The sequence below is a fragment of the Vanellus vanellus genome (genome assembly GCF_965231255.1).
Source record: "Vanellus vanellus genome assembly, chromosome: 9".
NCBI lineage: Eukaryota > Metazoa > Chordata > Aves > Charadriiformes > Charadriidae > Vanellus > Vanellus vanellus.
The window spans coordinates 17,038,914-17,065,113 of NC_138914.1; the positions used below are offsets into that span (position 1 = coordinate 17,038,914).

General features: G+C 38.9%; 2 protein-coding genes across 3 annotated transcripts; both read left to right on the plus strand.

The window, feature by feature from the left end:
* The first annotated feature begins 8,651 nt into the window (after window positions 1–8,651).
* On the plus strand, window positions 8,652–12,410 carry SELENOK (selenoprotein K). The gene is made up of 5 exons (XM_082487882.1): window positions 8,652–8,741; window positions 9,314–9,404; window positions 10,144–10,224; window positions 10,918–11,010; window positions 12,119–12,410. Exons 1-4 carry the CDS (start codon window positions 8,723–8,725, stop codon window positions 11,003–11,005), a joined length of 279 nt encoding a protein of 92 aa, XP_082344008.1. The 5' UTR covers window positions 8,652–8,722; the 3' UTR covers window positions 11,006–11,010; window positions 12,119–12,410.
* A 1,413-nt stretch (window positions 12,411–13,823) lies between these two features.
* On the plus strand, window positions 13,824–24,833 carry ACTR8 (actin related protein 8). 2 transcript variants are annotated; one of them, XM_082487670.1, is made up of 14 exons: window positions 13,824–13,960; window positions 14,143–14,313; window positions 15,201–15,311; window positions 15,589–15,693; window positions 16,329–16,502; window positions 17,070–17,163; window positions 18,502–18,634; window positions 19,564–19,717; window positions 20,254–20,349; window positions 20,777–20,917; window positions 21,318–21,582; window positions 21,892–22,055; window positions 22,732–22,871; window positions 24,752–24,833. In XM_082487670.1, coding segments are annotated over exons 1-14 (1,872 nt in total). In that variant the 5' UTR covers window positions 13,824–13,837; the 3' UTR covers window positions 24,753–24,833. The 2 variants fall into 2 exon arrangements, with proteins under 2 accessions (XP_082343796.1, XP_082343795.1); XM_082487669.1 differs by lacking the exon at window positions 24,752–24,833 and having other exon boundaries at window positions 22,732–23,400.
* Window positions 24,834–26,200: the final 1,367 nt, after the last annotated feature.

Genomic DNA, 26,200 nt, shown 5'->3' on the forward strand with positions numbered 1-26,200 from the left:
CTACATTGCTGGCCATTATGCTGCAAAGAGGGAAAAAAAAAGGTTTCATTTGCTGAAATCTGGTATGATTCCAGGACTGCATATCCACGTTACATCTTTACCAGCAGCAAAGTTCATGCCAGCTGCCAGTCCTCTGTGCACAGCATATCAACAGAGAGCTAATAACCCTCTGTCCACACTGCAGGAACGCTCCAGCTGCTGTGCAATCTCAGCCTTGGTTCATCAGGAGGGAATCCACTCCAAGCACAACAGTAGTATGTGCAAGTGCCTACTGCAAGACTCCGAACATACAGTAAAGCAAACTTTCATCAAGAAGAAACATTCCTGCTCACTCAATCATCAGTGTAGATGCAACCCATGCATATCCAGCAGAAAACAGCACTGTCTATATCCTAGCTCCATATATTTTCAGGGATAAGTGCCATTTCAGCTGAGTATATAAAAAGTAAACAATTAGGTGTTTGTCTTTGTTCTTTAACAATATTTAACAATTTAGCAATAGGAGTGCTGATTACATTAAAAGGACTAATATAATCAAGAAATCTAATTCATGTATAAATATCTTGGTCTGTAAATATTCAGCAAGTGTCCCAAGAGCTACAGCTGGAGATAGTACTGGCTGTTCACTAAAATTGGATTAGGCTGTGGGATAGAAACTTTCTGATAAAACCAACCACACTAAACCAAGCTCAGGAGCACAACGGACAGCAGCCAGCTTGAACAAAACCAACATGCATACAAATGAGAAAATAAGAACTTGAAAAATATTCAGAGTGATTCAGGTTTCTTTTTTTAATAAACTCATATACTTCAGCACAGACATTCCCAAAACTCGTTCCTACTAAAATCTAGTACCTTTCCAGCTATGACTTCACAATCTGCCCCAGCTATCCCGTGAGGCACTGTCCACACCAGGCTCACCTGAACATCAGTGAGGCCACAGGACTCCATTACACGTTTTGTGTTGTAGTTATCTCAGAAATAAAAATAAAGATAAATGACAAGCAGTAGTGCCTTGTCGGATTGCAAGTCTTTCCAGCTTCCTTTCCCATGTCTCTCATAATTTTTCTCAGTCATATAGCCCATACCTCTCCCACCAGGTGGCTGATAAGAAACTTGCGGCTATCTACAAGTAGCTCCACAGCATCAGCAAGCTAAAGCCATTTTTCCCTCCTTGGAGTGTATTCATAACCAAGCTATCATGTAAACTGGACAGTTCAATCTATGCCAAACATTTAATAGAATCTGTACAAATAGCAGAAACACACTATATTCCTTAACAGGCCCCAGAGAACACATTCAATGTAAAATGGATTGTTAACCAACCTTTTGAACGAAGCCAGGTTTACTTAGATATAATAATGTCTGGCATTTAAATTGTTCTTCAGCACTTTGAGGTGCCATTTTTTTTTCTTTAACACCTGTATCTTTTCCCAGCCTTTAAAACACCTCTCTCTGCTTTGCCATCACCACTGCGCTAAACAAATCAGTACAAGGAAATTTTTGCATGCAGATAAGACAAAAATCACAGTAGGAGATTACAACATCAGTTCAAGCACATTTTCACCTGCAGCTGATGTACTGCCTTGGTCAGTTGCCTAAATAGTCTAGCAGAAAAGCCAATATTCACAGTACATGACCTGTCTTAACAAATCCATTCCTCTGGTTAATCAGTACTTTTAATTTCTAAAGATACCACAACAGGATAATGATATCATTTTCGGTATCGAATTAAAATGTGGAAAGTGGAAATAGCTATTTGAAATCTGTAGGTATGCTTACAAGCTAACTTTTTACAAACGGGATTTAAAAGTGTGAGAACAGTAATGAAAAAGGATAATCCCTAACTTGAACATTTATTCTTCAAATTTCATTTTTCACTAAACAGAAAGCCCATTATTTTTAAATAAGTTCAGAAAAAGAGGAGGAAGAAAAACACGCAAAAGCAGGCATTGTGTGCGTGTGCATACAGTCACAATTCAATCTCACAAGGTACGTGACAAACCAAATTCTCATGCATTAGCAGAAAGCATAACAAGGCAAAGGATATTTGCCTTAAACCAAAATACTAAGAGTCTAAGATTTCTTTTGTTTCCTCTACCTGACAGATGCAAGCATATCCTCCAGAAATCAACACAGGTATGAGAATAAGCAAGTCAGTTCTATTTCAGGCTTTGCCACTAACTTGCAGCATACATTGGAGGATGCAATTTTTATTTTCAGTTGATGCATCTGATTATCATTATTTTTCCTACCTACTATACTTCAAAATGTAATTATTACAGTTATTTATGTTCAACTTTTTCCATTTATACCAAAAAATTGCCAACAGTACGACTAACAAAATTGGAAGTCTGCTATTCCACAGCTGAGTTCTCAGCTTCTCTCCCAGAGCAAAAAAAAAAAAAAGAAAAAAAGAAAAAAAAACCAACCACCCAACCAAAAAAACCCTCCAGTCTTTCCCACTATATAATAATCATGTATAAACATACAAGCCTTTCTCCAACGTTACTCAAGACCCCACCAATATCAGACTTCTAGAAAATTCTCGAAACAGTATACATCTGTTTATTCAACACTGGTCCTTAATCCAGTAAGAATGTGCCACTTCTGCATTACATAAGTGTCTAAGTGGCACTGGACTAAGGATTTTTATACAAAGGAGAAACCAACCATGTTATGACGAACTCTGGAAAGTTTGCAGTTCAATTAAAGCAAGCAGATAGCGTTATTTCACACTTACGCTGCCACCTGATGGATACTAGGAGTATCACCACTACACAATAACCATACAGAAACACGGGTATTTCTTCCTGTGGTCAGGTAGCTTCACCAGTAACTGAACATGCTCTTTTTCTGACTGAACAGAAAATTTAGCACACTATTCACCCTGCGTAGAGGAGTGTGGAAGTTTCTTTCTAGACTCTCATACAACTCTAAATTGAGGACCAATTATTTCATTCTACAGAGGGCTGAAGTTTTTGTTATTAAGAAGAATATGTAACATTTACAGACACTTAGAGCTTTCTGTATGTAACAATATGCTGTTATCAAAAGAAATATAAAAGCACAAGACAGTCCTTTGGTATTCCTCCAGCATATATTTGCTTTCAAACTGTTAAGTGTAACAATTTTGCACTAAAGCCTCATCATGTTTGTTTGTTATTCAGATATCTACAAATGGTATTAAAAAAATCAAAACAAAACCAAAAAACTACAATTTGCAGACAAATTCTATTACTAGAAAATCTAGTCTCTGTCCCAGCTAGGGGAACAAAAATAGGTCACAGCATTATGTGCTTATTTTCTTGACCTGATTTTATGTTGAGATCAGAGCTGCAGATTTTGCAAAATTTATCTTCCAGTTGAAATCTGCACAAGATTTCTTTAACTCAAACCCCACAGCACATGAGTATATCCTTCTCTGGGGCACCAAAGAACAACAACAAAAAAAAATTAGGTCTTCAATCAACTGTTCAGAACTGAAGCTTACTTAAACAGGTAAGTTCTGTTCAAAATTCTGACATTCGATCAACGTGACTGTTTCAAGAATTGAGTTTCAGCTCTTCCACAAACAGCAAATTATTTTAATTTTTCTTATAAAAGCTGTTAAAAAATAGAATCCTGTGAAATATCCTCTGAATTTTATGTTTATGTTGCAATGAACATCCTACATTTCTAATCTGGAGTTTAGAAAACCTTCTCACTCTAATACATACAGTATGAACTGTGTGTGCATAAGACAAATACTACATGACAATCAGCTCTTCTATGAATAATTCAAGCCCAAACTGAATTTTGAATGTTTCCATTTAAATTATGTGGTGGTGCAACATGATAACCACCAGGAGAAAAAAAAAAAACTATAGGCCAGCAAAGAAAAGATGCCTTTTCTCTTTCTGCTGTTCAAACATGGCCAACAGTTTGCAATTCCTCTTCAGGGAAGGGTCAAGTTTTCCCAGTTTAGCTTTTAATTCAAAATTATTTTATCTTAAAAAGCTTACATTCGTATTAAAAACATAGCATAAATTTTAGAGTACAAGCCCTGTTCATGCTGTAACACTAGTTCTCTATGCACACAATTTTCTAAATCTGTATCACAAATGAAAGGTCATCACTTAGCATACAGAATGCTACAAAAATAGCTGACCCATAGTTTTGCCACTTTTGATGAAAAACTAGAAAAAGTTACTAAAGCACAGTAATACATTTCTCGGACACCAGTATTAGATACTGATATGCAAATACACACAATTCACAAGGAATCAAATCTACATCTGGAACAGAGCCTAAAAAAAACCAAATCACCTGAAAACAGAAGGCATCCCATTGAGAGTTCAGATTGCATTAAAGAAAAAGGAAAAGCCCATTTAATATTGGTCTTTTTCAATAACTTAATATATAGCCTACACTACTCTTCATGGCACTGTACAGATATGTACTTTGCCTACCATCAAAGCAATCACATCTCCCCAGTTCCAAATGGCACGTATGTTAACTTTTAGCTCTTACACACAGATAACCACCCATCTTTATTCCTCATGGTACCTACCTTCAGAAGGGCAACCCAACTGTTTTGTATTTCTGTTGCTGACTCTCAAAACCTGCCTTCTACTGATTTTCATCAAGTGCAAGTGCACTGCTGCTGTGGTCCTCTGAACATCCCGGCATGCAGACTGAAAGCAAAGGTGCAAGTCCGGTGAAGTCCGTTCTCTTTAATATCTTTATCAATGATCTGGATGAGGGGATCGAACGCACCCTCAGTAAGTTTGCAGACGACACTGAACTGGGGGGGCGTGTTGATCTGCTTGAGGGTAGGATGGCTCTGCAGAGGGATCTGGACAGGCTGGACAGATGGGCTGAGGCCAATGGTATGAGGTTCAACAAGGCCAAGTGTCGGGTCCTGCACTTGGGTCACAACAACCCCATGCAGCGCTACAGACTGGGGGCGGAGTGGCTCGAAAGCTGCCTGGCAGAAAAGGACCTGGGGGTGTTGGTGGACAGCCGGCTGAGCATGAGCCAGCAGTGTGCCCAGGCAGCCAAGGCGGCCAACACCATCCTGGCCTGCATCAGGAATAGTGTGGTGAGCCGGACTAGGGAAGTAATCATCCCCCTGTACTCGGCACTGGTGAGGCCTCACCTCGAGTACTGTGTTCAGTTTTGGGCCCCTCACTACAAGAAGGACATTGAGGTGTTGGAGCGTGTCCAGAGAAGGGCTACAAAGCTGGTGAAGGGTCTGGAGGACAAACCTTATGAGGAACGACTGAGGGATCTGGGGTTGTTTAGCCTGGAGAAGAGGAGGCTGAGGGGAGACCTTATCACCCTCTACAACTACCTGAAGGGAGGTTGTAGAGAGATGGGAGCTGACCTCTTCTCCCTGGTGACAAGTGATAGGACAAGAGGAAATGGGTTCAAGTTATGTCAGGGCAGGTTTAGATTGGATATTAGGAAGCATTTTTTCACTGAAAGGGTTATTAAACATTGGAATAGGCTGCCCAGAGAGGTGGTGGATTCACCATCCCTGGAGGTGTTTAAGAAAAGGGTAGATGAGGTGCTTAGGGACATGGTTTAGAAGTGGTGGTGTTTTTATCAGGGTAGGTTAATGGTTGGACTTGATGATCTTAAAGGTCCCTTCCAACCTCACTAATTCTATGATTCTATGATTCTAAGGACTCTAGCTAGCAACAGCTAGAGACACCGGCCCTGCCCTTTGTGAAGGAGCAGCTGCTCAGAGTGGGATGCCAGAGCTGTGTCACTACCAGAAATGAACTCCCACCAGAGCTAACGTCCACACCCGCTGTCCCAACTGTACCACAAACTGCAAATGCATGTGAATAACTGTTTTTCTATTCCTCTTCTCTACTCCATTCCTGACCCAAGGACAGGCCAATGGATAACAAGCTTGATAATGTAATGCTACCATTGATTTTTAAACACATCTTTTAAAACTCACATTTTCATGTCTAAAACTTAAATATGGAAATAAATAAATAAATAATGCATATGTAAGTACTTAAAAAATACTTATAAATACTGACATTTTCATGTATCATTTTATGCAAAGGTAGGTTATTTTGCCACTGGTAAGTACCTGGACATGCTTTCTTGGAAAAATATAACTGTGTTAGGAATACACACACATTAGTAATCTCAATTTTAAAAGTATACTCCTTAAAAAAAATGGATTTTACAGACAAAGTTTGCATTGTAATTATATAATTTTAGGGCACTGAGACAATACTTACTATTACTTTCTCATTAAATAAACCAAGACTATCTCACATACGATTTAACTTTTAAAAAAAAAAGAAAAAAACCAAACACAAACAAACTGAAGAACCAACTAACCAACCTCTTTGTTGTTCAAGTTTGGGGGGGGGGTTGTCCTTTGAAAAACAAAAAAATACATTATTCCTTTCTGTATAATGAACACATTCCCTCTGAAAGATAATACAGTAAAAAAGGGAATGAATTGTTCAAACTCTTATTACATTAATTCATCCAGGACAACATAAACTGCATACAGAGCATGAGTTCAGGAGCAATAATTACCTGCTCATATTCAGGTTCATTGTTATGTTTCTGTTTAAACTACAATTAAAAGTTTGGACTGTGACATTTGTTTTTATACTAGCAAGAGTCAGTTTGTGACACAAAATTTACAGTACCTCTTTTAACTCCACTTATCGCCATTATCTTCCCATTGCCATCCTCAGTCTTTTTGTTTTCTTCTTAGTAAATGTTGTATCTACAACATGTGCAATGATTCTTTAAACATGAGATAATTTGCTGTTTTATCTCAAAGCCTAGTGAAAAGAAAACAAAGTATATTTAGGAAAATTATTGGAAAACAAGACTATATCATTTTCACATTAGCATACTAATACAAAGGTATGCATTTGTCATATATTTTCCTTGAGTACTGTTATTTTCCTATTATTTGACAATACCTTTTTAATGCTTTCACTTTCCATATGAGTATTGATGTAACAGTATCACTTTACGCACAACAGCAGATCTAATATGCATTCCATAAATTAAAATTACACCACTATATCTTTCTTCCATTTTATTGTTCTATTTATCTGGTTTCACTGAGAAGCTAAAAACAATGTTCAAATTATTTACTGAGTCTCTGTTTTTCTTCTATACCTATGTAGGCTGTGTTTTGCAATTTGTAAACTGAAACTGATTTGACTACATGCTGTGGTTTGCAAGTTACTGAACAGAAAATTGATTGTTTTACCTCAACCGGGACATTACACTTGACTATCATTTGAAAAAATCATCATAAACATAGCTAGTTAAAAAAAAGGATAGATATTGTCCCTGAATAATTTTAACCTAATGCCTGTGTTTATGCCCATTATGTACTTTGTAGCACACACTGTTTTCTAAACATTTTCGTATTTCCCCATTTATTGAGTGGTAGATTACCTAACTGTTATGTTAATGATAAATATTTATTTTACACGTGTTGTTGCAGATATCTTTCTTTCACAATTGCTTTCAGTTGCTAGCAAGAGTTTATTTCTGGAGCACTGAACATTTATAAACACCTGTCAGTTGCAAAACATTTCCTTACTAGGGGACAAGTACATTGTCAGACATATTATGTTACAATTTCAACTTCAGACAACACTCTTGTGTTAAGAGATTTAGCAAAAAAACTTTACCTCAAGACTTTACCTCACAGTTATGAGGAAAAGGCAGGTCTTGCAAAGGCAACATTAAAATATTTTTATATTCATTTTTCTTACTGCTACTTCCCAGCAGAATTACACATCCCTTCTCTACTACTTAAGTTTAAAAAAAAGAGAGAAGGCATTATATTAGATTTGCCTATATAGCTATATAGTTACCTCCAATTTTACATGCATGGAGAAGAAACGCTAGCCGCTATTTGCAGGGCAAAGCTTTTATAAAAATAAAATAAATTAAAAGAAACACTCAAGTTCGGGCTGAACAGTCCCAACATAATGGGAATATACATTGCCACACACCTGTCATTACATAAAAGGAACAGAGTTCCCTTTGGAGAGAAATTTTAAACAAGTATCTGCATTTGGTCGGATTTCTAACATTACTACAGCGAGTTATCACTGCTAATATTCCATTACAGAAACCACAGGGATGGACGAACCTCTGTTCAACAACCAGAGAGGTCTGAGGCGGTGACAAAGTACAAACCCACTGGCTTTTACATAACATCCCCCAGAAGTTAACTGTGGAAGACTACCAAGAACATGTAATTTTTATGAAAGCTACCCTGGCACCCTAACAACTACGGTTAAGGCTCACTGCTACCGTTGGTACAACCACACCCTTATCGCCCACGGCACGGAAACTCCAACACAGCGTCACCCAGCGGTGTAACTACTAAAATAAACACATTTCAGGAGCGAAGCAGACCCGCCCGCTCTGAGGGAGGAGGCGCCCCACCTGAACACCGCCTGCAGCGGGGCCGCTGAGGGGGCACCCCCGCTAACAGGGCACTACGTGCCGCTACGGTTACTGCGAGCAGCGAAGCGAGAAGGCGACCACCGCCCCCTCCCCGCCACCTCCATGTCAACTCGGCATCGCCCCGCCTCCCTCAGCCCCGCCAGCCGGAACTGAAGGCCTCCCCCCCCCCCGCGCGCAGGGTCTGGGCATGCGCCGCCCGCCCGCGCAGGCGCAGTGGGGCGGAGGGCAGGTGACGGGGCAGCGCCCGCAGCCCGCCGCCATGGTTTACATCTCCAACGGTGAGGGGCGGCCTGTGGGGGGGAGGGTTCGCGTCTCTTCTCCTCAGCAGGGCGGCGGGGGACAGGCTGGGGTCTGGGCAGCGAACGGGGGGACGGCCGGGGGGACATCGGGCCTGCCCTGGGCCGAGCGCTGCCTCCGCGGCCCGGGGTGTCCCGGCGCGCCGCGCGTCTGGGCCGCTGCCACATCGACCCCCGGTCCAGTGGTGTCTGTGCGGTCTGCGTTAGAGCCTGCCGCGCTACTCAGCGGGCTGTAAGCACTTTGGAAAGTCGGAGCGTGTCCTGCGTACATCGGGAGCGGAACAGAGAAGGAACATACAGGGAAAGAGAGGCTCCACTGGTGGCATTTTGTAGGTTTCCCTGGGCACAGTGTCTGCCTGGCAGTGACGATCCCATCACGTCAAGTTCTTGGACAGTACTCGGTAGCGAATGAAACTTGCCACCGATGCCCATGAAGTGTAGCTCCACCGCCCTGTTCGCAAATTGTAGACTCAGATGACGTGTTTTTGTGTAATAAACTGCACGGTGTCAGACCCTAAACATCGCTGGATGTTTTGTATCTTGATGTGTTACAGGACAAGTTTTGGATAGCCAGAGTCGGGCTCCTTGGAGTTTGTCAACTATAACAGATTTCTTCTGGTCGATAGCAGATTTTGTGGTTCTGTTGTAAGTAGAAAGTAATTCTTTTGATGATTTTTAGATTTGCTGTAGGCAGACCCGACTCAGTGCTATCAGTAACACTACAATAAAAATGTTAGATTTACTCTTAGCATTCCATATTTGCTGTCCCCAAAACATACATGAATGCTTTACTATGACTATGCGGCTTTGGTTATTAAGCACTACAGTATATTTAACAAAAAGAAAAGTGTATGAAAAGTGATGATAACTGTCAATAGGCAGTTCAAATGAGTTTTCTTACATTTCTTCCATTTTAATACTGCAAAAAGAAAAAGCACATACTTTTGTTAAACACCTAGTTTCTAATAGCTGATCGAATAATTAAGGTATTACTTGGAGAATTTCTACTGGAGACAATAGAGTCTGGCTATGTAAGAATAATCATACAGCAGTAATCACAAATTTATGGCCCCAGACTAAAGCCAGTTAAGAATTTCTTTTGATGTGTTCAACAGTCCTTCAGTATTTCAGTTGCAGGTTTATACTTTATTAATTTCTTGCACTTTACCAGAAGAAATAGATTTTATGGTTTGAGCCTTACTGTAATTCGGAATTACTTCAGATTTTATCTTCATATGTAGAAGAAAAATTGCAAAGATTTATTAAATGGTAACCTTGAGAAGATACCCTGTTCATTCCTGAACACTACTTATCAGCCTGTTTCTTATTTTGCAACTTAAAAAATCTAGCAATCAATTCACCTGACTCCTGTTTTATTTTTCAGTTTCCAGAGTATTATTCAACCAGATTTGAGAAGAAGAGGCTACACATCTTCCTCCTATTCAGGATACAGTGATGGAAGAGGGTATTTTTTCATATTCACACTAGTTCTGATTTTTTTCCTATCTTAGCGAAATGACATACCTTATTCAGATTACAGTTGTGATTTGCAATGAATCAGGTCATGTAAGACAACTAAAATATTTTTTACCTGTGGTATCTTGTCTGAAACTCATTGATAACAATACAGAGCTTTGGATGGCTGTGGTAACAGTATAGTGTCACCGAAACAATTTTTCAGACTTGCTTAACGGACAATGTTTGTTGAAATTCTGTTTTGTTAGACTTGCTTATACTCAGCATTTGATTTACAGTACTTCAGTCATTTCATGTATTAGATTATCCACAGATAAAGCAAAATACTTTGTTATAGGGGTATTGTTTCTATAAACACTATAGTTACAGTGTTTCTTTGTTCATAATGGTTTGCCTAACTTTTTTTTTTTAAGACTGTGTAATAGCTTTCTGTAGCTCTGTTTTGTGAGACAGGAGTAATTACAACAGTTTGCATGAGATAATTTTTGTGAAAGTGGTGTTAGGGTTTTTTTTTATAGTTTTTCACATGAAACCCAAACAACACCAGAGGTGTTCCAGAGGTTCTAACTTCTTAATTACTATCATTTAGAGACAGTGTTATTCTGTTTCTAGTTTAACAATTTAACGCTGATTGAATAGATGTTGTTCTCCTTAGATGTTGTTCTCCTTGCTTTCTTGTCAGACCTCCAGCACAACCTCGCCGCAGGATGGGTCGAATAAATAACTGGGGTGGAGGCCCCAGTCCTCCACCAATGGCTGGAGGTGGATGAGGAAGGTAATTCCAAATCTGCTGTATCCTGCTTTGAACTTTTTTTTTTTTTTTTTTTTTTTTAATAACAATGATAATTGAAAGTTAAGGTAGGATGGAGCGTTTTGTCCTCCTTTTGCAAAAGTTACCAAAACAGGAAGAGAATCAAAGTGGTTAGCTACTTTCAGTAAAGGGGGGGGGGGAGGGAAGGGAGGTGTTTAAAGGTTTTGGCTCCAAATTGGTGATCTTCTACTTTTAATTGAATAGAAGTGGATGTACAAAGTGTAGCAAAGATTATTTAGAACTTCTGATCTTTTTTGGCTGCTTAAAGTCCTGTCCAGATCAGTAGTGACAAACTTTGTTTGCGTTTCTAATGGTTATCATATGACATATGAGGTTTTTTCTCTAAAGTAGATACTTACCAATAGAAAAGGAAAATTAATAAAGTTATTAAAAGACTACTGGTAAAAAATCTTTCTTCCTCTTACAGTGATAGAGCTATGCAAATTTGGAATTCTAGTACAGCATAAAAATTAGAATTGCTTCAAAAGGGGGGCAAAAAACAAAAAGACATGCTCATTACATTTCTTACAGCTGCCTGAACTTTAATTCTGTTTTATTAATTAGTTGAGCTGGTGGGAGTTTCATCTAACACTGAGTGTATATATAGTATGGTTTAATTTACTTTAGGACTTAAGTAAACAATCCTTCTTTTTCATTAATCACTCCCCATTGATACCATAACAAAAGTTACAAGAAAACACACACATGCAGTCGGTTAATACCTGTAAATCTTGCAGGAAAAAGTTAATATTCCAAAAAGCACATACACCAGTATTTCAGTTCCCTAGAAAAAGGATAACCTTCCCATTATCTTTTTTTTTTTTCCATTCAGATTGTTTATTTTTTCTTTTTGACTGGACATAAGACCAGCAAAGTCTATGGGGAGGGCTTTTGGGTAATAATGGAAATGCGCAATCTGCTCAGGAATAGAAGTTCGCAAGCCTTTAGCATGTCTCATTTAGCTAAATTAAAAGCTATTTTATTTATAATTTTTTTTACTTACATATTTTTAATCTCGCAAAGAAAGGTCTTATTGTCTTTAAATGTACTGTAATTACTTTTTATCTTTTAGGTAAACGCCTGCTGAAGAAGCAGGCAAAAGCATACACATTTGCAAGACGAAAGGGAAGAAAAGTTTAGTGCTGGACCAAATAAGTTGGAATGTTGGGAATGTGTATGTCTAACTGGAAACTGTTCTGTGATACAAGCAGATTAATGAAGTTGTACTGGGAACTCCTTCTTCAAGGATCTGGTGTAACTGAACTACAGTTTTATTAAATACATGTTTACTGTCTAAAGTCTTTGTATAGTTTCTGAGCATTTTACTGTAGTTGCAAAGTAATAAGTAAATTATATTTGGCTTGTCACAAGGCTGACTTTCTCATTATTTTTAGAAAAAAAAACAACCTGTCTGAAGCACAGTAAGCCCTTTTCTGTTCAAGTGAGAAAGAATACATATTTATAATCGATACAGAAGGTCCCTCAAGAGTCAAACATAAAGCAGTGCTTCCTAATAGGTTTTGTATTTACTCTATTTTTGTCAGTACTAACATTCTGTATTTTGCTGTATTTTCGTTATATTAATGATACTCTAAAAGCACTTAAAATGCAACTTACGAATTATTTTCACAGTCCTTGCCTTTTATAAAGTCACTTCCTTAAGGCCTATAATGGGTTTTATAATGTGTGTGTTTTGTAAGCACCTCTCGAAACAGCTTCCTTCTCCATTATAAACTTATTCAAATTTATAAGCCTATTTGCTGCACAAGTTTTGGTAATTATTTTTTCCATAAAATTAGTCTTTGTTTTTATCACACGAAGAACAAGGTAGTGAACGCAAATACTGAGTGCTAACAAAGAAGAGATATTTTATTTCAAACAGTAACTGCCTTTTAATTAATTTACCCCATTTAAGAATGGGAATTTCTATTAGTTTGAAGTTTGGTTTGGTTGGTTTGAGGTTGTGTTTTGTTTGGGGTTTTTTTGTTCAATTGGAGAGGACTGTGTCTATTTGAGAAAAGATTAGCTACCAAGAAAACAGATTATATTACCTTTTGCAAGGTGCCACTGCACATTTTTTTACTTTGACCTCTCTAATAATCTCTTCAGCAGGAAAATACATCATCCAATATAACATCCAGGAGTGCCCCTTGGTTAACATAAGTAGCTGCTAATTGCCAGCTAATTATGGTGAAATCACCCCCTCCGGTGGCTCCCCCTCCTGCTACACACACCCAACCCAAAGTTACCTTTTAAAGTTCCCAAAGTTATCTTTTAAACTTGCTGCGAACAAGAGCCTTCAGCCTAATAAACACATCTTCCTCAACTCCACTCAAAAGTCAGTCACATCTTCACCTCAGGTCGGTCATCGGCAGCTCCTCACAGGCGTACCGCACGTGTATCTATCATTACAGACAGCACGTGTTCAATGGTCCGGCGGGCTGCGTTACCCTTCCTCCAGCCCCACCAGCAGGAACAGCCCAGCTGACGGGGTCTGCCTGCCGCCAGCTCACACCCGCCGCTGCGGCGGAGCTCCCCAGACTCTCGGCTTACCGTGGCTCGTCCCCTCAGCCCGGGGGCCGGGCCAAGCCCACGGGGCTGGGGCAGGCGCTGAAGGGACGGCCGGGCCGAGGAGCCCTCTCCCGCCGAGCCCCCCGCGGTACCTGCCTGAGGGGCGGCGCCGGGCCCGGGCCCGCCCGCTTCCGCCCCGCGCGGAGGCCGGGCCGGGCTGGGCGGCGCTCGGCCCTCGGCGGAGCGGCTTCCGCCCGGCGCCGCGGGCCCGGCGGGGAGCATGACCCAGGCGGAGAAGGGCGAGGCGGAGAACGGGAAGGACAAGGAGCGCGACCGGGAGCGCGAGCAGCGCGGCGTCAAGCGGCCCATCGTCCCCGCCGCCGTGCCCGAGTCCCTGCAGGAGGTGAGGCTCGGCCCGGCCCGGCCCGGCGAGCGCTGACGGGCAGCGCCGCGGCGGCGGCCCCTGGGGCGTCGCTCCCGTCCCGCTGCCGGGGGCGGGTGGGTGGGTGGGTGGTCCGGACTCGGCCTTTTAAAGGCCCGGGGGCGGGGAGAGCGGCTGACCCGTGGGCTTTGTGGTGCTTTCAGCAAATACAGAGCAACTTCATCGTGGTGATACACCCCGGCTCCACCACCCTGCGCCTCGGGAGGGCCACCGACACGCTGCCCGTGGGCATCCCCCATGTCATCGCGCGGCGGCACAAGCAGCAGGGACAGGCGGCCTACAGGGACAGCTGGCTCCTCAGGGACGGCCTCAACGTAAGCCAAGCCGCGCGTCCTCCCAACTTGCTAAAATGGGGGGGTTAACTACGTATTGCTGTTGCTTTGTTGTTGTTGTTGTTGTGTAACGCTTATCGGCCCCTCGTGCATTAGGGCTTTTCCAGAGAAGCATATGGCTCAGGACAAACTTTGTTTTTTCCCTTTTAATTTTTTTTTTTTTTTTTTTTTTTTTTACTGAAGTCAGTAGATTTGCACCAGTCTATGTTTGTGTTTTATTTCATTTGTTTGCAATGAACTAAATCTAATAAATGTCGAGGTTGAGGGTTGTACGCATTGATTTCTCTGCTCTGCGGTGTGATACCACACACAGTATTTCTGCTTATAGCATGAGAGCTGTAGAACTGGACGGCTCCATTGCTGAATGCACTGGTTACAAGTTGGTTTGTAACTTGGATAACACAGCAAGTAATTTTAGTCCAACCTGCTCGAAAAATATATGTAGTGATCTTATTCATAATTTGAATCTGTACAAAAAAATCATTAGAGTAAATTAATGTTTCTTAATATTAAATCTCACCTTTAAATAATTAAGATCTATGTGAACATTTTTGCTGCTACTTAATATTTCTGTAGTTAAATATATAACATCCTGAGCTCCTCACTCTGGAGAGGAAGTCCGGCAGCCGTTACAATCAGTTAAAAGATTCAAGTTGACTTGGACAAATAGACATTGGGAACTCTAACATAAAAAAGTTTCTTTAAAAATAAGCATATGGTCATTTTACATCATACAAACCTCCCTCCTTTCTACAGTCTGTCACTGCAGTAATGATTTCATGGTTTAATAATAGCTTCAGTATTACCAGTGTTCAGACATGTAGTTGGAAAGAAAGTATTTACATGGCATATTTGTGCGTTTTGTTTAGAAACCTGAAAGTACCGAGCAGAGACAAAATGGCCTTAAAATGGTGGACCAAGCAATATGGTCCAAAAAGATGTCAAATGGCGCAAGGCGTATACCGGTGTCACCTGATCAGGTAACTCATTCTTAAGATTTTATTAGACTGTTCATTCATATAGTCATTTGGTGTGATGCTATGTTTTACTGGACAAGAATAGATATCCTTTATGTGGCACATATGGATAGTGCTATTGTGTGACCTAACTCTGAAGACTGGAGAAAATGAAGACTTAAAACGGTTCTTTGAGGGCTGGGGTGGGGGGGTGTGTTTCTTTTTTTTTTTTTTTTTCCCATGTGTAAAAAAGTGAATGGTAAAATATTCATGAGCAGCATTTGTTTTGAATACATTTCAGGCCAGGTCATACAACAGACAGATGCGGCCAGCTATTTTAGATCACAGCTCTGGGGCTAAGTGGACAAACACATCAAATCATCCTGAATTTTTGGTAGGAGAAGAGGTAAGATTAATTTTCCCACTGAAATGGGGCTTAGTATTAACATGGCTATGTAATCAGCAGCAGTTTGCTATACATTAGTATGTATTGAAAAGCAAGTAATTTAGCCAAGTGATACATGAGATGCTTTACTATGGACTAACTGAGTGATTATTATCATTCAGCAAAACCAGCCAGTCTCCCCCATTTGCCTAGCAAGTAACCTGGATCCTTTGCTGCTATAAATCAGTGTTTCTGCAGGGACTAGATGAGAACTTCACCCACGTGGTATAATTCAGAGAAAAGGCAACAAACTGATAAAAGGATCAGTATGAGGAATCACTGATGAGTGATTAGGTATTTGTGAGCTTCCAAGAGTCTTTAAATTATTTTAGTTGCTAATTTGCAATAATGGAAAAACATACTTTTGTGTCCATGGATATGAAAATTCTAACAGTTTAAACCATGTATTTAATGTGTTTTTTTTATTTTAACACTTTATAATCAAGCCCTGTTAAAAAGAAATCCACTGTATTGCTGTCACATCAGTCTGAGTGCTGCTGTGTGCCATCTTGTATCTGCTTCTGAAATATTTTTCTAGGATTAGTTACTAATCTTTTGGGAAAAGCAATGCATAGAACATAATCTCTTATTTTCAGGCACTGTACGTTAATCCACTAGATTCTTATAACATACATTGGCCTATTAGAAGAGGGCAGTTGAATCTCCACACAGGACCTGGTGGCTCCCTCACTGCCATATTAGCAGACCTTGAAGTTATATGGTCACATGCAATACAAAAATATCTGGAAATACCACTGAAAGACCTAAAGGTGAGCTGTGAACACATTAATATGGGCTGTATCCACTTCTGTAAATGTTACTATAAAAGAGAAAAAACCTGCTGTTATTGGTAGTCTCTTACTGGTGGTTTTCTTAATGAATAACTTTTTTCTGCTGCTGGTGAGCATGGTTCCTAAGACTTCATTTGGAATGTTGTGCATGTCTTTAAGACAAAAATTGTTAATCGAACTACCAAGGAGGTTTGGAAATCCTATTGTAGAAATTTCACAGTCTTAGTCTGGGGTTGGGTTTTGTTGACTAAAAAGGTGGCAACTGAGGAATGGGTGCCTAATACTTGCATAAATTTCTTCTCCTTGCAGAACAGGTGTTTTTCTCCTATCTGAAGCACTTTTAAACATTTTAGTCGCCTATAAACTCTTAACTCGGTACTTACACTGAACTCATTATTTAAATTATTAAAAACCTTCCCCCTTTCCATAATTTTGCTTCTTTTACTAACTTCTATATTATGCTTTCTTCCTTAGCATCAGGTATTCAAGAATGCAAAGCGAAACTTAATTTGAGAGCTGACTTTAATTTACTGTTCTTACCTTCAGTACTACAGATGCATTTTACTAATTCCAGACATCTATAATAAACAACACGTGAAAGAACTGGTAAATATGATCCTAATGAAGATGGGCTTCTCAGGTAAAACCATACATAAGCAAGCACTTAATGATTAAGAGCATAAAGGTTTTTTTCCTTTAAGGCACATTTTTTTCACATCAATCCCAGTTTGGCTGGGACTAGCACCTTTCATCTTTTGCTATTCCCATAACTGTTGTCTCTTTTGATGGGGCAAAATGGTTGACTAGCATTGAAACAACTTTCTTGGTTTGCTATTACATATTCCAACTCTGGGTTTCTCACTTCAGCTGAGATAAAAGTATCAACAGTCTGATTTCTCAAGTATTTTTAAAATGCATAATGTTAACTCTACAGAGCATTAAGATTCTTAGACTTCAAAACAAAAGTATATGATGTAAGATGCTGCTACTTTCCTCTCTACAGGATGACATAATAGGAGGTTTCAGAGTTGGCTTAAATGCATACACTAAATATAGAAAAGCAATAAAATTTGAAAAAAAATCAAGTAATTGGTAGCTTCTGCATATTTATTTTTAGACTGGAAATCCATCTGATGAAAAAAAGCAATACAGTTTCCTTTCAGTTAAACTGCTAGAAGTTTCTAGCTAGTCTTCTGGAAAAAATACTGCTGTAGTCTTAGCCATCTATGATTCTATGATCTTTCTCTGATTTCATATTTAGGGACAACACAGAAAGTCATTATGGAAGGCACAGTAACCTGACCATACTTAATTTGAAATGCGTCATAGTAGTAGCACCTTTAGGTCTGCAAAGTCATTTTTTTGTATTAGATATGCCAGGAATGAACAGGAAAGAGGCTTAAAAAGTGGACAAGAAAAATAAGTTAAATGATAGAGACTCATCAAACAGTAAGTTAATTATAAGGTGTTGAAGATTAAAACTGCTGTTGTTTAAATAATTAATCAGTACAAAGTGCAAAGGTGGATTGAAACAAAAGCAGAGGGTGAAATTGGACCTTGTTTTATAACTACTTAAAGAGCCTATCTAAAATGTTAATGGTAATGATATTTCATTAAAACTACAAAAAAAATAGGAAAATGCTTCATGTGCATCTGATAACCAAGACCCTGCAATACTGGTTTAAAAAACCCAGTAAAGTCTGGAGGCAATACCTTTAATCTTGCAAAAAATAAGAACATTTGACTATAGGCATCCAGCCTGCTCTTAGCTTTTGGCAGGACTTTAAGGGCTTACCCAACAAAAAAAATCTGTAAGTGTCCACACCACCCCTCCAGCGTCTTCACTAAATACACAGATTTTCAGTGCAGAGTCAGGCTATTAGTTGATTTTAAAAGACATTAAGATGTCCCTTTAATGTCAGCAACACGGCTCTGGAGCTTGGCATGAATTGGATACAATTTTTTCTCATATTGCTAGGAATTGTTGTACACCAGGAGTCTGTCTGTGCTACCTTTGGAAGTGGTTTAAGCAGTGCGTGTATAGTAGATGTGGGAGATCAGAAGACAAGCGTTTGCTGTGTAGAAGATGGTGTTTCCCATCGCAACACCAGGTATCTTTTTGTCATTGTTTAACCCTAGCCAGCACTAAGCACCACACAGCTGCTCACTCATTCCCCCGATGGGATAGGGGAGAGAATCAGAAGAGCAAAAGTGAGAAACTCACGGGTTAAGATAAGGACATGGGTTAAGATAAGGACAGTTTAATAGGTAAAGCAAAAGCTGTGAGCATAAGTAAAGCAAAACAAGGAATGCATTCACTACGTCCCATCGGCAGCAATCTCCAGAAAAGCAGGGCTCCATCACGCATTAAGAGTTACTTGGGAAGACAAACACCATAACTCTGAACATCCCCCCCCTCCTTCTTCTTCCCCCAGCTTTATATGCTAAGCCTGACTTTATATGGAATATGCCTTTGGTCATTTGGGTCAGCTGTCCCGGCTGTGTCCCCTCCCAACTTCTTGTACACCCCCAGCCTACTCGCTGGTGGTGGGGGGGGTGAGAAAAGCAGAAAAGGCCTTGACTCTGTGTAAGCGCTGCTCAGCAATAACTGAAACATCTCTGTATTATCAACACTGTTTCCAGCACAAATCCAAAACATAGCCCATACCAGCTACTATGAAGAAAATTAACTCTATCCCAGCCAAAACCAGCACACGTTTGATATGCAGAATTATTATAAGCCTGTACTTAGTTGCTTACCAAAGACCTAACTTTAAAAATGAGAAAAATCTTCTATAAATACAGGGGGTTTTGACTGTGAGCCATGTAACAGGGTCATCATGTTACAATGTGAACCTTAAAGAATTCTGACATCTTTAAAAGAAGGAAACGGGCAAAACTGATACTGTGCTCTGCAAACAATGTGGAAGTCAAGATCACAGCATGTCTAAAACATTCCTTGTATTCCTATGCATACTACCATAGAAGGCCAGTATTTCAGCAAATAAATAAAATAATCTTTTTCTTCTCTGTGCTCTAGGCTGTGCCTTGCATATGGAGGATCTGATGTGTCACGGTGTTTTTACTGGCTTATGCAACGAGCCGGATTCCCATATAGAGACTGTCAGTTAACTAATAAGTTGGATTGCCTGCTGCTTCAGCACCTAAAGGAGACGTTTTGTCATCTAGACCAGGTGAGAAGGGAAAATAGTGCATTCTCCAAGTAATTTTTTTTCATTTACAGAATGCTACTCTGGGGAACCTTTTTGTGAGTCTACAATTGCTTGTAAATAGAATAAAATGTAACACTTTACTCAGTCAAGTACTGGCAAAAGCTGGAGAAGCTTTAGACTTGAAGTATTTGTAGTTTGTTTTATTTTTCTTCTAGTCAACAGGAATCCCAACTCTAAGAAAGGTAGTTTCTTTGTTCTTATTACTGAAAGAAGCTGATAGTAGCGCAGATCTGCTGTTTTTCAACTCCAGTTTTGTAAGATCTGCCAGCAGGTCTGTTCTTTCTGTACAAACTCTCATGTTAGAGGCTCAGGCATGTAGAAAGCTGTTTCGGCAGATCACGCTACAGGGAAAAGACTTTAAAAAGAATTCAAGAATAGGTAAATGAAGTTCATAGTCTTAAGAGGTTTGTTACTTTTTGTTGCTCTGTACAGTTTAAATAGATTACGCGGCTTGATAGAAAGATAAAAAATTTTGTTTACATTGTTTTTGACCCTAGGATATTTCTGGATTGCAAGATCACGAGTTCCAAATTCGGCATCCGGATTCTCCAGCTTTATTATACCAGTTCCGATTAGGGGATGAAAAATTACAGGTGATTTTTTAAAACGTTATAAGAATTATAGTCAGCATTCAGGCTCAGCACCTCACTTTATATTGGCGCAGTGCTATTAAGCCCACGTGATTTCTGGATTGTTCTTAATGTATGCTTGTTGACAGTTTTAAAATTAATTACTGTATGTATGAATGGGCCTAATGCAGCACTAGTGGATGCACAAGATTTCCTAACTTGCTTTAGCCAGAATGGTTGTAGCCTCAGCTAAATATGATATTTATCCTTCAAGTGCAAGGAATGAAAGCTAATTTTGTAAGTTTTTCAGGTCACTGTTGAATTTTCTAATTTCATAACAAACTGCAGTTGAGGACTTATTTATCATACAATGCCAGAATCAGTAAAGAAACTTACCTACATGTAAAAGTGTACTATATAGTAAAACTGTGCCAAATCTGTCATTCTTTAGGCTCCAATGGCGCTGTTTTATCCAGCAACTTTTGGAATCGTTGGACAAAAAATGACAACTTTGCAACACAGGTCACAAGGTGACCCTGAAGATCCTCATGATGAGCATTACCTGCTAGCCACACAAAGTAAGCAGGAACAGGTGTGTGAATACTAGTTTTATTTTTTCATTAAGTATTATTCAATTGGGGAATAAAAATCAGGACTCATTAGCTCATCTCAGAAACCAAAGTTTGTTACCTCAGTTAGAAACATTAAAGAATAAATTTAGGCTAAGGAATTACAGATGTCTAGACAAGTCTTTAATTAGAACTGTGTATTTTCAGTGTCTACGGGCTTCGTATTACTGCATTGATAAATCTGATGGAGTTAAAAATAAAACCCTTACTTTGAAAGTAGAGATTAAAATGAAAATTATATGAGGTAATAATGCAATGCTTAACCTTTCTGTGCAAAAAGGTGAAGGAAGTACAGTGGTGTTTAGTTAAGTCAGAAGATGTTTTTGCATTTTTCATAGTTCAAGTTGTTTTCTCATTTTTAAGTCTGCAAAAGCTACAGCTGATAGAAAATCTACGTCGAAGCCTGGTGCGTTTGAGGGAGACCTGAGAGGCCAAGCCTCAGACATTTCAGAGAGGATCTACCCACAAGAAGTAGAACTGGGATCTTCCCAGAGTGATTGTATGATATCTGGAAATGATTCAGAGGAACCTTTAACTGCACACATGTCCAGGAAAACAGCTATTTCTCAGTTTGAAGGCAAAGCCTTGGGCCTTGACAAAGCCATTCTTCATAGTATTGACTGCTGTGGTAAGAATTACATTTGTACAGTTCTGTAAAGTATGCATGTCAGTGTGGATTTCTGGTAACTCCTATATTTTACTAAAGGTAGATGTATGTCCCTAAGTTTTATCATATCTAGAGTAGCTACACTGTTCCTTATACTTGCATCTTGTTGAGGTTTCTTGAGCTAGACGTTTTGAATCTCCAAAGAATAGAAAAAGAACTTTAAATGCAAATACTATCTGGTTTGACTTGCACTAAACTTTTTACAGTACAAATACAGGCCATATTAACTTTAAAAAATCTGATCTATTTCTATATATCCATTCATTCCAGCATCTGATGATACAAAAAAGAAAATGTACAGCTCCATCTTAGTAGTGGGAGGAGGCCTTATGTTTCATAAAGCTCAAGAGTTTCTTCAACACCGAATTCTCAACAAAATGCCACCTTCTTTTAGAAGAGTTGTTGAAAATGTTGAAGTCATCACAAGACCTAAGGTATACTGTTAACTGACATCTAAATGGTTAATAAACTACAATTGGTTGAAATCTTCAGAAGATTAAAAATATCTATTATTACTATATTCTATATCTAAAAATATCTATATCTGAGGAGATTTAGGAGAGCTTTCAGCTCATAACATAGCACTCTGCAGTTATAGGCAGGAAGTTAGAGGTATAGCAAGAGTGTTACTAGTATCGATCACTGAAGTGTTTGTTAGCTAAAGGCCGTATTCTTAAAGAAGCAGTTAGTACTGGCCCGTGAAGTTAACCTGTCTGCTCAGCAAGAAACTGTGTTAGTGTTTCTAATTACTATTAAGGTAAAAGAAAGTATGGCACTGAAACAGCAATTTTCATTTGACATTAATCAGGCAAAATTTGTGAAATCAAAACTTAAGTATTTTTCAGAGCCTCCATTGCTGAGGGCAGGATTTCCATGACAAGCCTAGAAGGCATCTTAAAAAAAAAAAAAAAAAAAGTTACTCCTCTAAACACCTTAACTATTGTTTCCGTATTTTTATCTTGCTATTTTTTCCTGAATAATTTTGAAAAAATTCTTTTCTTGCCCTGGAGATTCTAAGTGATGAATACTGTTGGAAAAATTAGGACACGAGTTTTCAAAACTATGCAAATTTACACCAGTGATTGTGTACAATCTGTGTTTTGCATTTAGGATATGGATCCCCGCTTAATTGCATGGAAAGGAGGTGCAGTTTTAGCCTGTCTTGATACAACTCAGGAGCTATGGATATATCAGCGAGAATGGCAGCGTTTTGGTGTCAGAATGTTACGAGAGCGAGCTGCATTTGTATGGTAATGGATATGTTTACAGTGGAACGTGATTAATTGATTCCTTTCCCCAAATACGCCCTTTTTCCAGTGCAGATGTATTGATCTTCTGCTGATAGATATTTTTGTATTTTATTAAAACTAACGTCAACTGAGATTTTTCCAAAAGTGACGCAGAAAGTCTTCAGCATTGCTATAGTTCATCTTTTGAATTGTATTAATTGAATTCTGTGTAGAGTATCAGAGTCATCTCCAAATTCACTACATTTATATTCTATAGGTTATATATATTAAAATTGCACAGTGTGGGGAATTTGAGGTATAAAAATATTGATGTGGCAGATGTTAAGCCAAGATTCATTCCAGATACCTGTACACAGAAGCAATAGCTGAAGAGTGCAGACTGTGGGTTTAATGCCTTATTCTGATTCATACTGTAATGTTACCAGTAGATGGGAAGTGATCATCATGGAAAAAGTGAAATGGAGAACCCAAACTACAGTTGCTGTTGGTATTTTGCTTACGTAATAAATTATATTATTCAGTGGAAAGACTTAAGAATTCGAAAATGGAGTATTTTTACTTGCTTATGCTCATCATCAAAAGCTCTTGCTAGCTTTTCATTATCCAGATTTTCATTATGGTAGTTACCTGCTTTTTTCCCCTATTTAAAAATTCCAATATAATATACCCAAAAGAACTAGATGCATTTTTATATAGGCAACACCAACCTCAATCCTGTGATACAGGCACATGGGCATTTTCTCCCCACAAATAATACTTAGTTACAGAAGTGCTATTTGTTGGTTTTTTTTCTTCTGTAATGAATCACACCTGAAATCCATATCGGCAATTATAATCTAGATTAAAACTATTAAATCACTTCTAACAATATAATAAATATCAAAGATCAATGAATGTAGTTTCTACAGAGCACGCGAGAAAAAACTGACTTTCTTTTAATCTGCTTTCATTTAAAGTTGTAAAGAGAAAGGATATTTCCACTCAAATTATACTGTAATCTTATCTGAAAGTATTTTACTGTACGCTGTGATTACATTATTGTATTTTATTTAAGACTAGGACCTTTGGGCTCCCTTTTATTGAAGGTAGCATACAATACTTCAAATTTTACTCTGGCAAGATTAGATGTTATTTCTGGGTCTGGGTTGGTTCTTTTGGGGGAAGAAAGGGGCATTCCCTTCTAGAAAAGGGTCCAAAATTCCTGTTATAGAAGAAATGTTTTGGGTTTTTTTAAGGCACATGATTTTGATACAGAAGAGAAAGTATATATGTACAAAGATCTTGTTTAAATGTGTTAATATACAAATGGTTCTCCACAGCAAACATTTCACAACTTCACATCCATGGGTAGCTGACAGTTGGACAAATTGAAGGGTGAGGTAAATTACTCCACTTTAAAAGCTACGTCATTCTTACAGCAGCATATCAAATGTGCTGTAAATGCACACTGTAACTCAACAAAGTAGCAGAATCACAAACCCAGCCTTTAAATCATGTTGGAAAACCTGTGCTGCTTAACTGCACCTGAGGCTCCCATCAATCACCTTCACAAACTCTACGCAGAGGAGAGCAGTACTTCTCAATTTCTTGATGGACCATGTTCTGGTATTTACACAACCGATTACTTCTGACTTGTAGTTATTTGAGCACAAATTCCTTATCATTTAATTTCTTATTATGGAAGTCACTTCTTAGTTTGCCACAACTTAGAAATGTTTTGTTCAGGATTTATTTCAAGTAAGTATGGCCCAGTAGGTACAGTCCCCTAGTGTTTGTTTAGTTATTGATACTTTTGTCCTCAATTGTGTAAGACTAGAACTCAATATTCAGACACTTGTTAATTTCCTATTTCTTGCCATGCACCTCATTGTGTGAAACAGAAAGGTCTCTGCAGAAGTTCTCGATGTCCTTCATAAGACAGCATTTTGAACAGAAGTTCAGAGCACTCGGTAAAGTATCTTGTGAACTCACTTCATTGAAAGAAACAATGACGTATTTTTGTACAGAGGACCAATTTGTCATGTCATTGTGGAAGGGGTCTGCTGCAAGAGTGAACGTATTTTTCATATTATTGTGGTTTCTCAGGCTTTTACAAGAAACATCACCCTATCTACTGCTGCTTTTTGAGCAGCAAGCCATTGTAGAAGATCTTTTTCAGCAATTCTCCTTTTCTCCCACATGTTAGAGTAACATTAGTCTGACAGGCCTCATGCAGGAGTTCAGCAAAAAAAAGGACAGTGTGATAAAAACACAATACTTCTGGATATATAACCAGTACTCTTAACACCTAGAGCTGCACCTGATGGAAGAATTGCCTCCTAAATGAATCTGTTTAACAAAAAGACACCATAGCTCTTTTAAAATGTCAGTATTTCTAGAAACAATGTAAACAGTATTCTAAATTGGTATGGTGAGGTTGACTCTGTGCCTCTTACTTTTTCCTAGAAAAAATTAGATACCTTTGTGTAAAAGTATGAAAAGCAAAAGTAGTGATCTAAAATTGAATTTAGAGCTCAAATTCCATCTTCGTGATGAAATAGATCAGACTTAGACAACTTATCTGGACTTCATCTCTCCGAGAACGTTGAAAATAATTTAGCAAAACCGCATTCAGTAGCTAGAACAGTCTACTACACCCAGGGAGCAGCCTTGCATTACAGACTGATGAGAACAGGTTAGGAGATGCATGGTACTTAGTCTGTTAGTCATTCTGCAAAACTACTACTGTGGAAAAAAAGTGCTAAGCGAACAAAAACTAAACAGCAAAATGCTTACATGACCCCAGTTGATGTTTGCTAGAGAGGAAAGGGCTAACCAAAAATTGTCCACACTCTACATGATTCACTGTTTTTACAAGTGTTTAAGAGAGTAAATATTTACTCTCCATTTAGGAAAAGAACACAACAGAAGGAAAAAGGCTAGGCCTACATTAGTAGTGTGGTAGAATGGCAGAGACTACAGAACAAAACAATTGGGGCTAAGGAACAGATTTCTGTACTAAGCATTTCAGGGGAGTTACTGCAGCGTAGCCCTAGTCCAGTCCTGTGTACCCATTAGTGGCTGGACTATGTTATATTCATTAGAGCACATCCTCCAGTTTAATTTCATCTGAGAGAATGAAGGCTGCAGTCCTCAACCACCATGCAATATGAACCAAACCGTAGTGAGGCCCGTAGACAATTCCCTTCAAAGGCACAATACTGATTTAAATGAAAACATTAATGTAGCCACATCTGGAGTTTCCTAAACAAACTTGAGAGAGTTTCTATTACAATGATACTTAAAAGGTCGTCTCTTTCATATGATCTTATCTAAAAGGATGCTTGCAG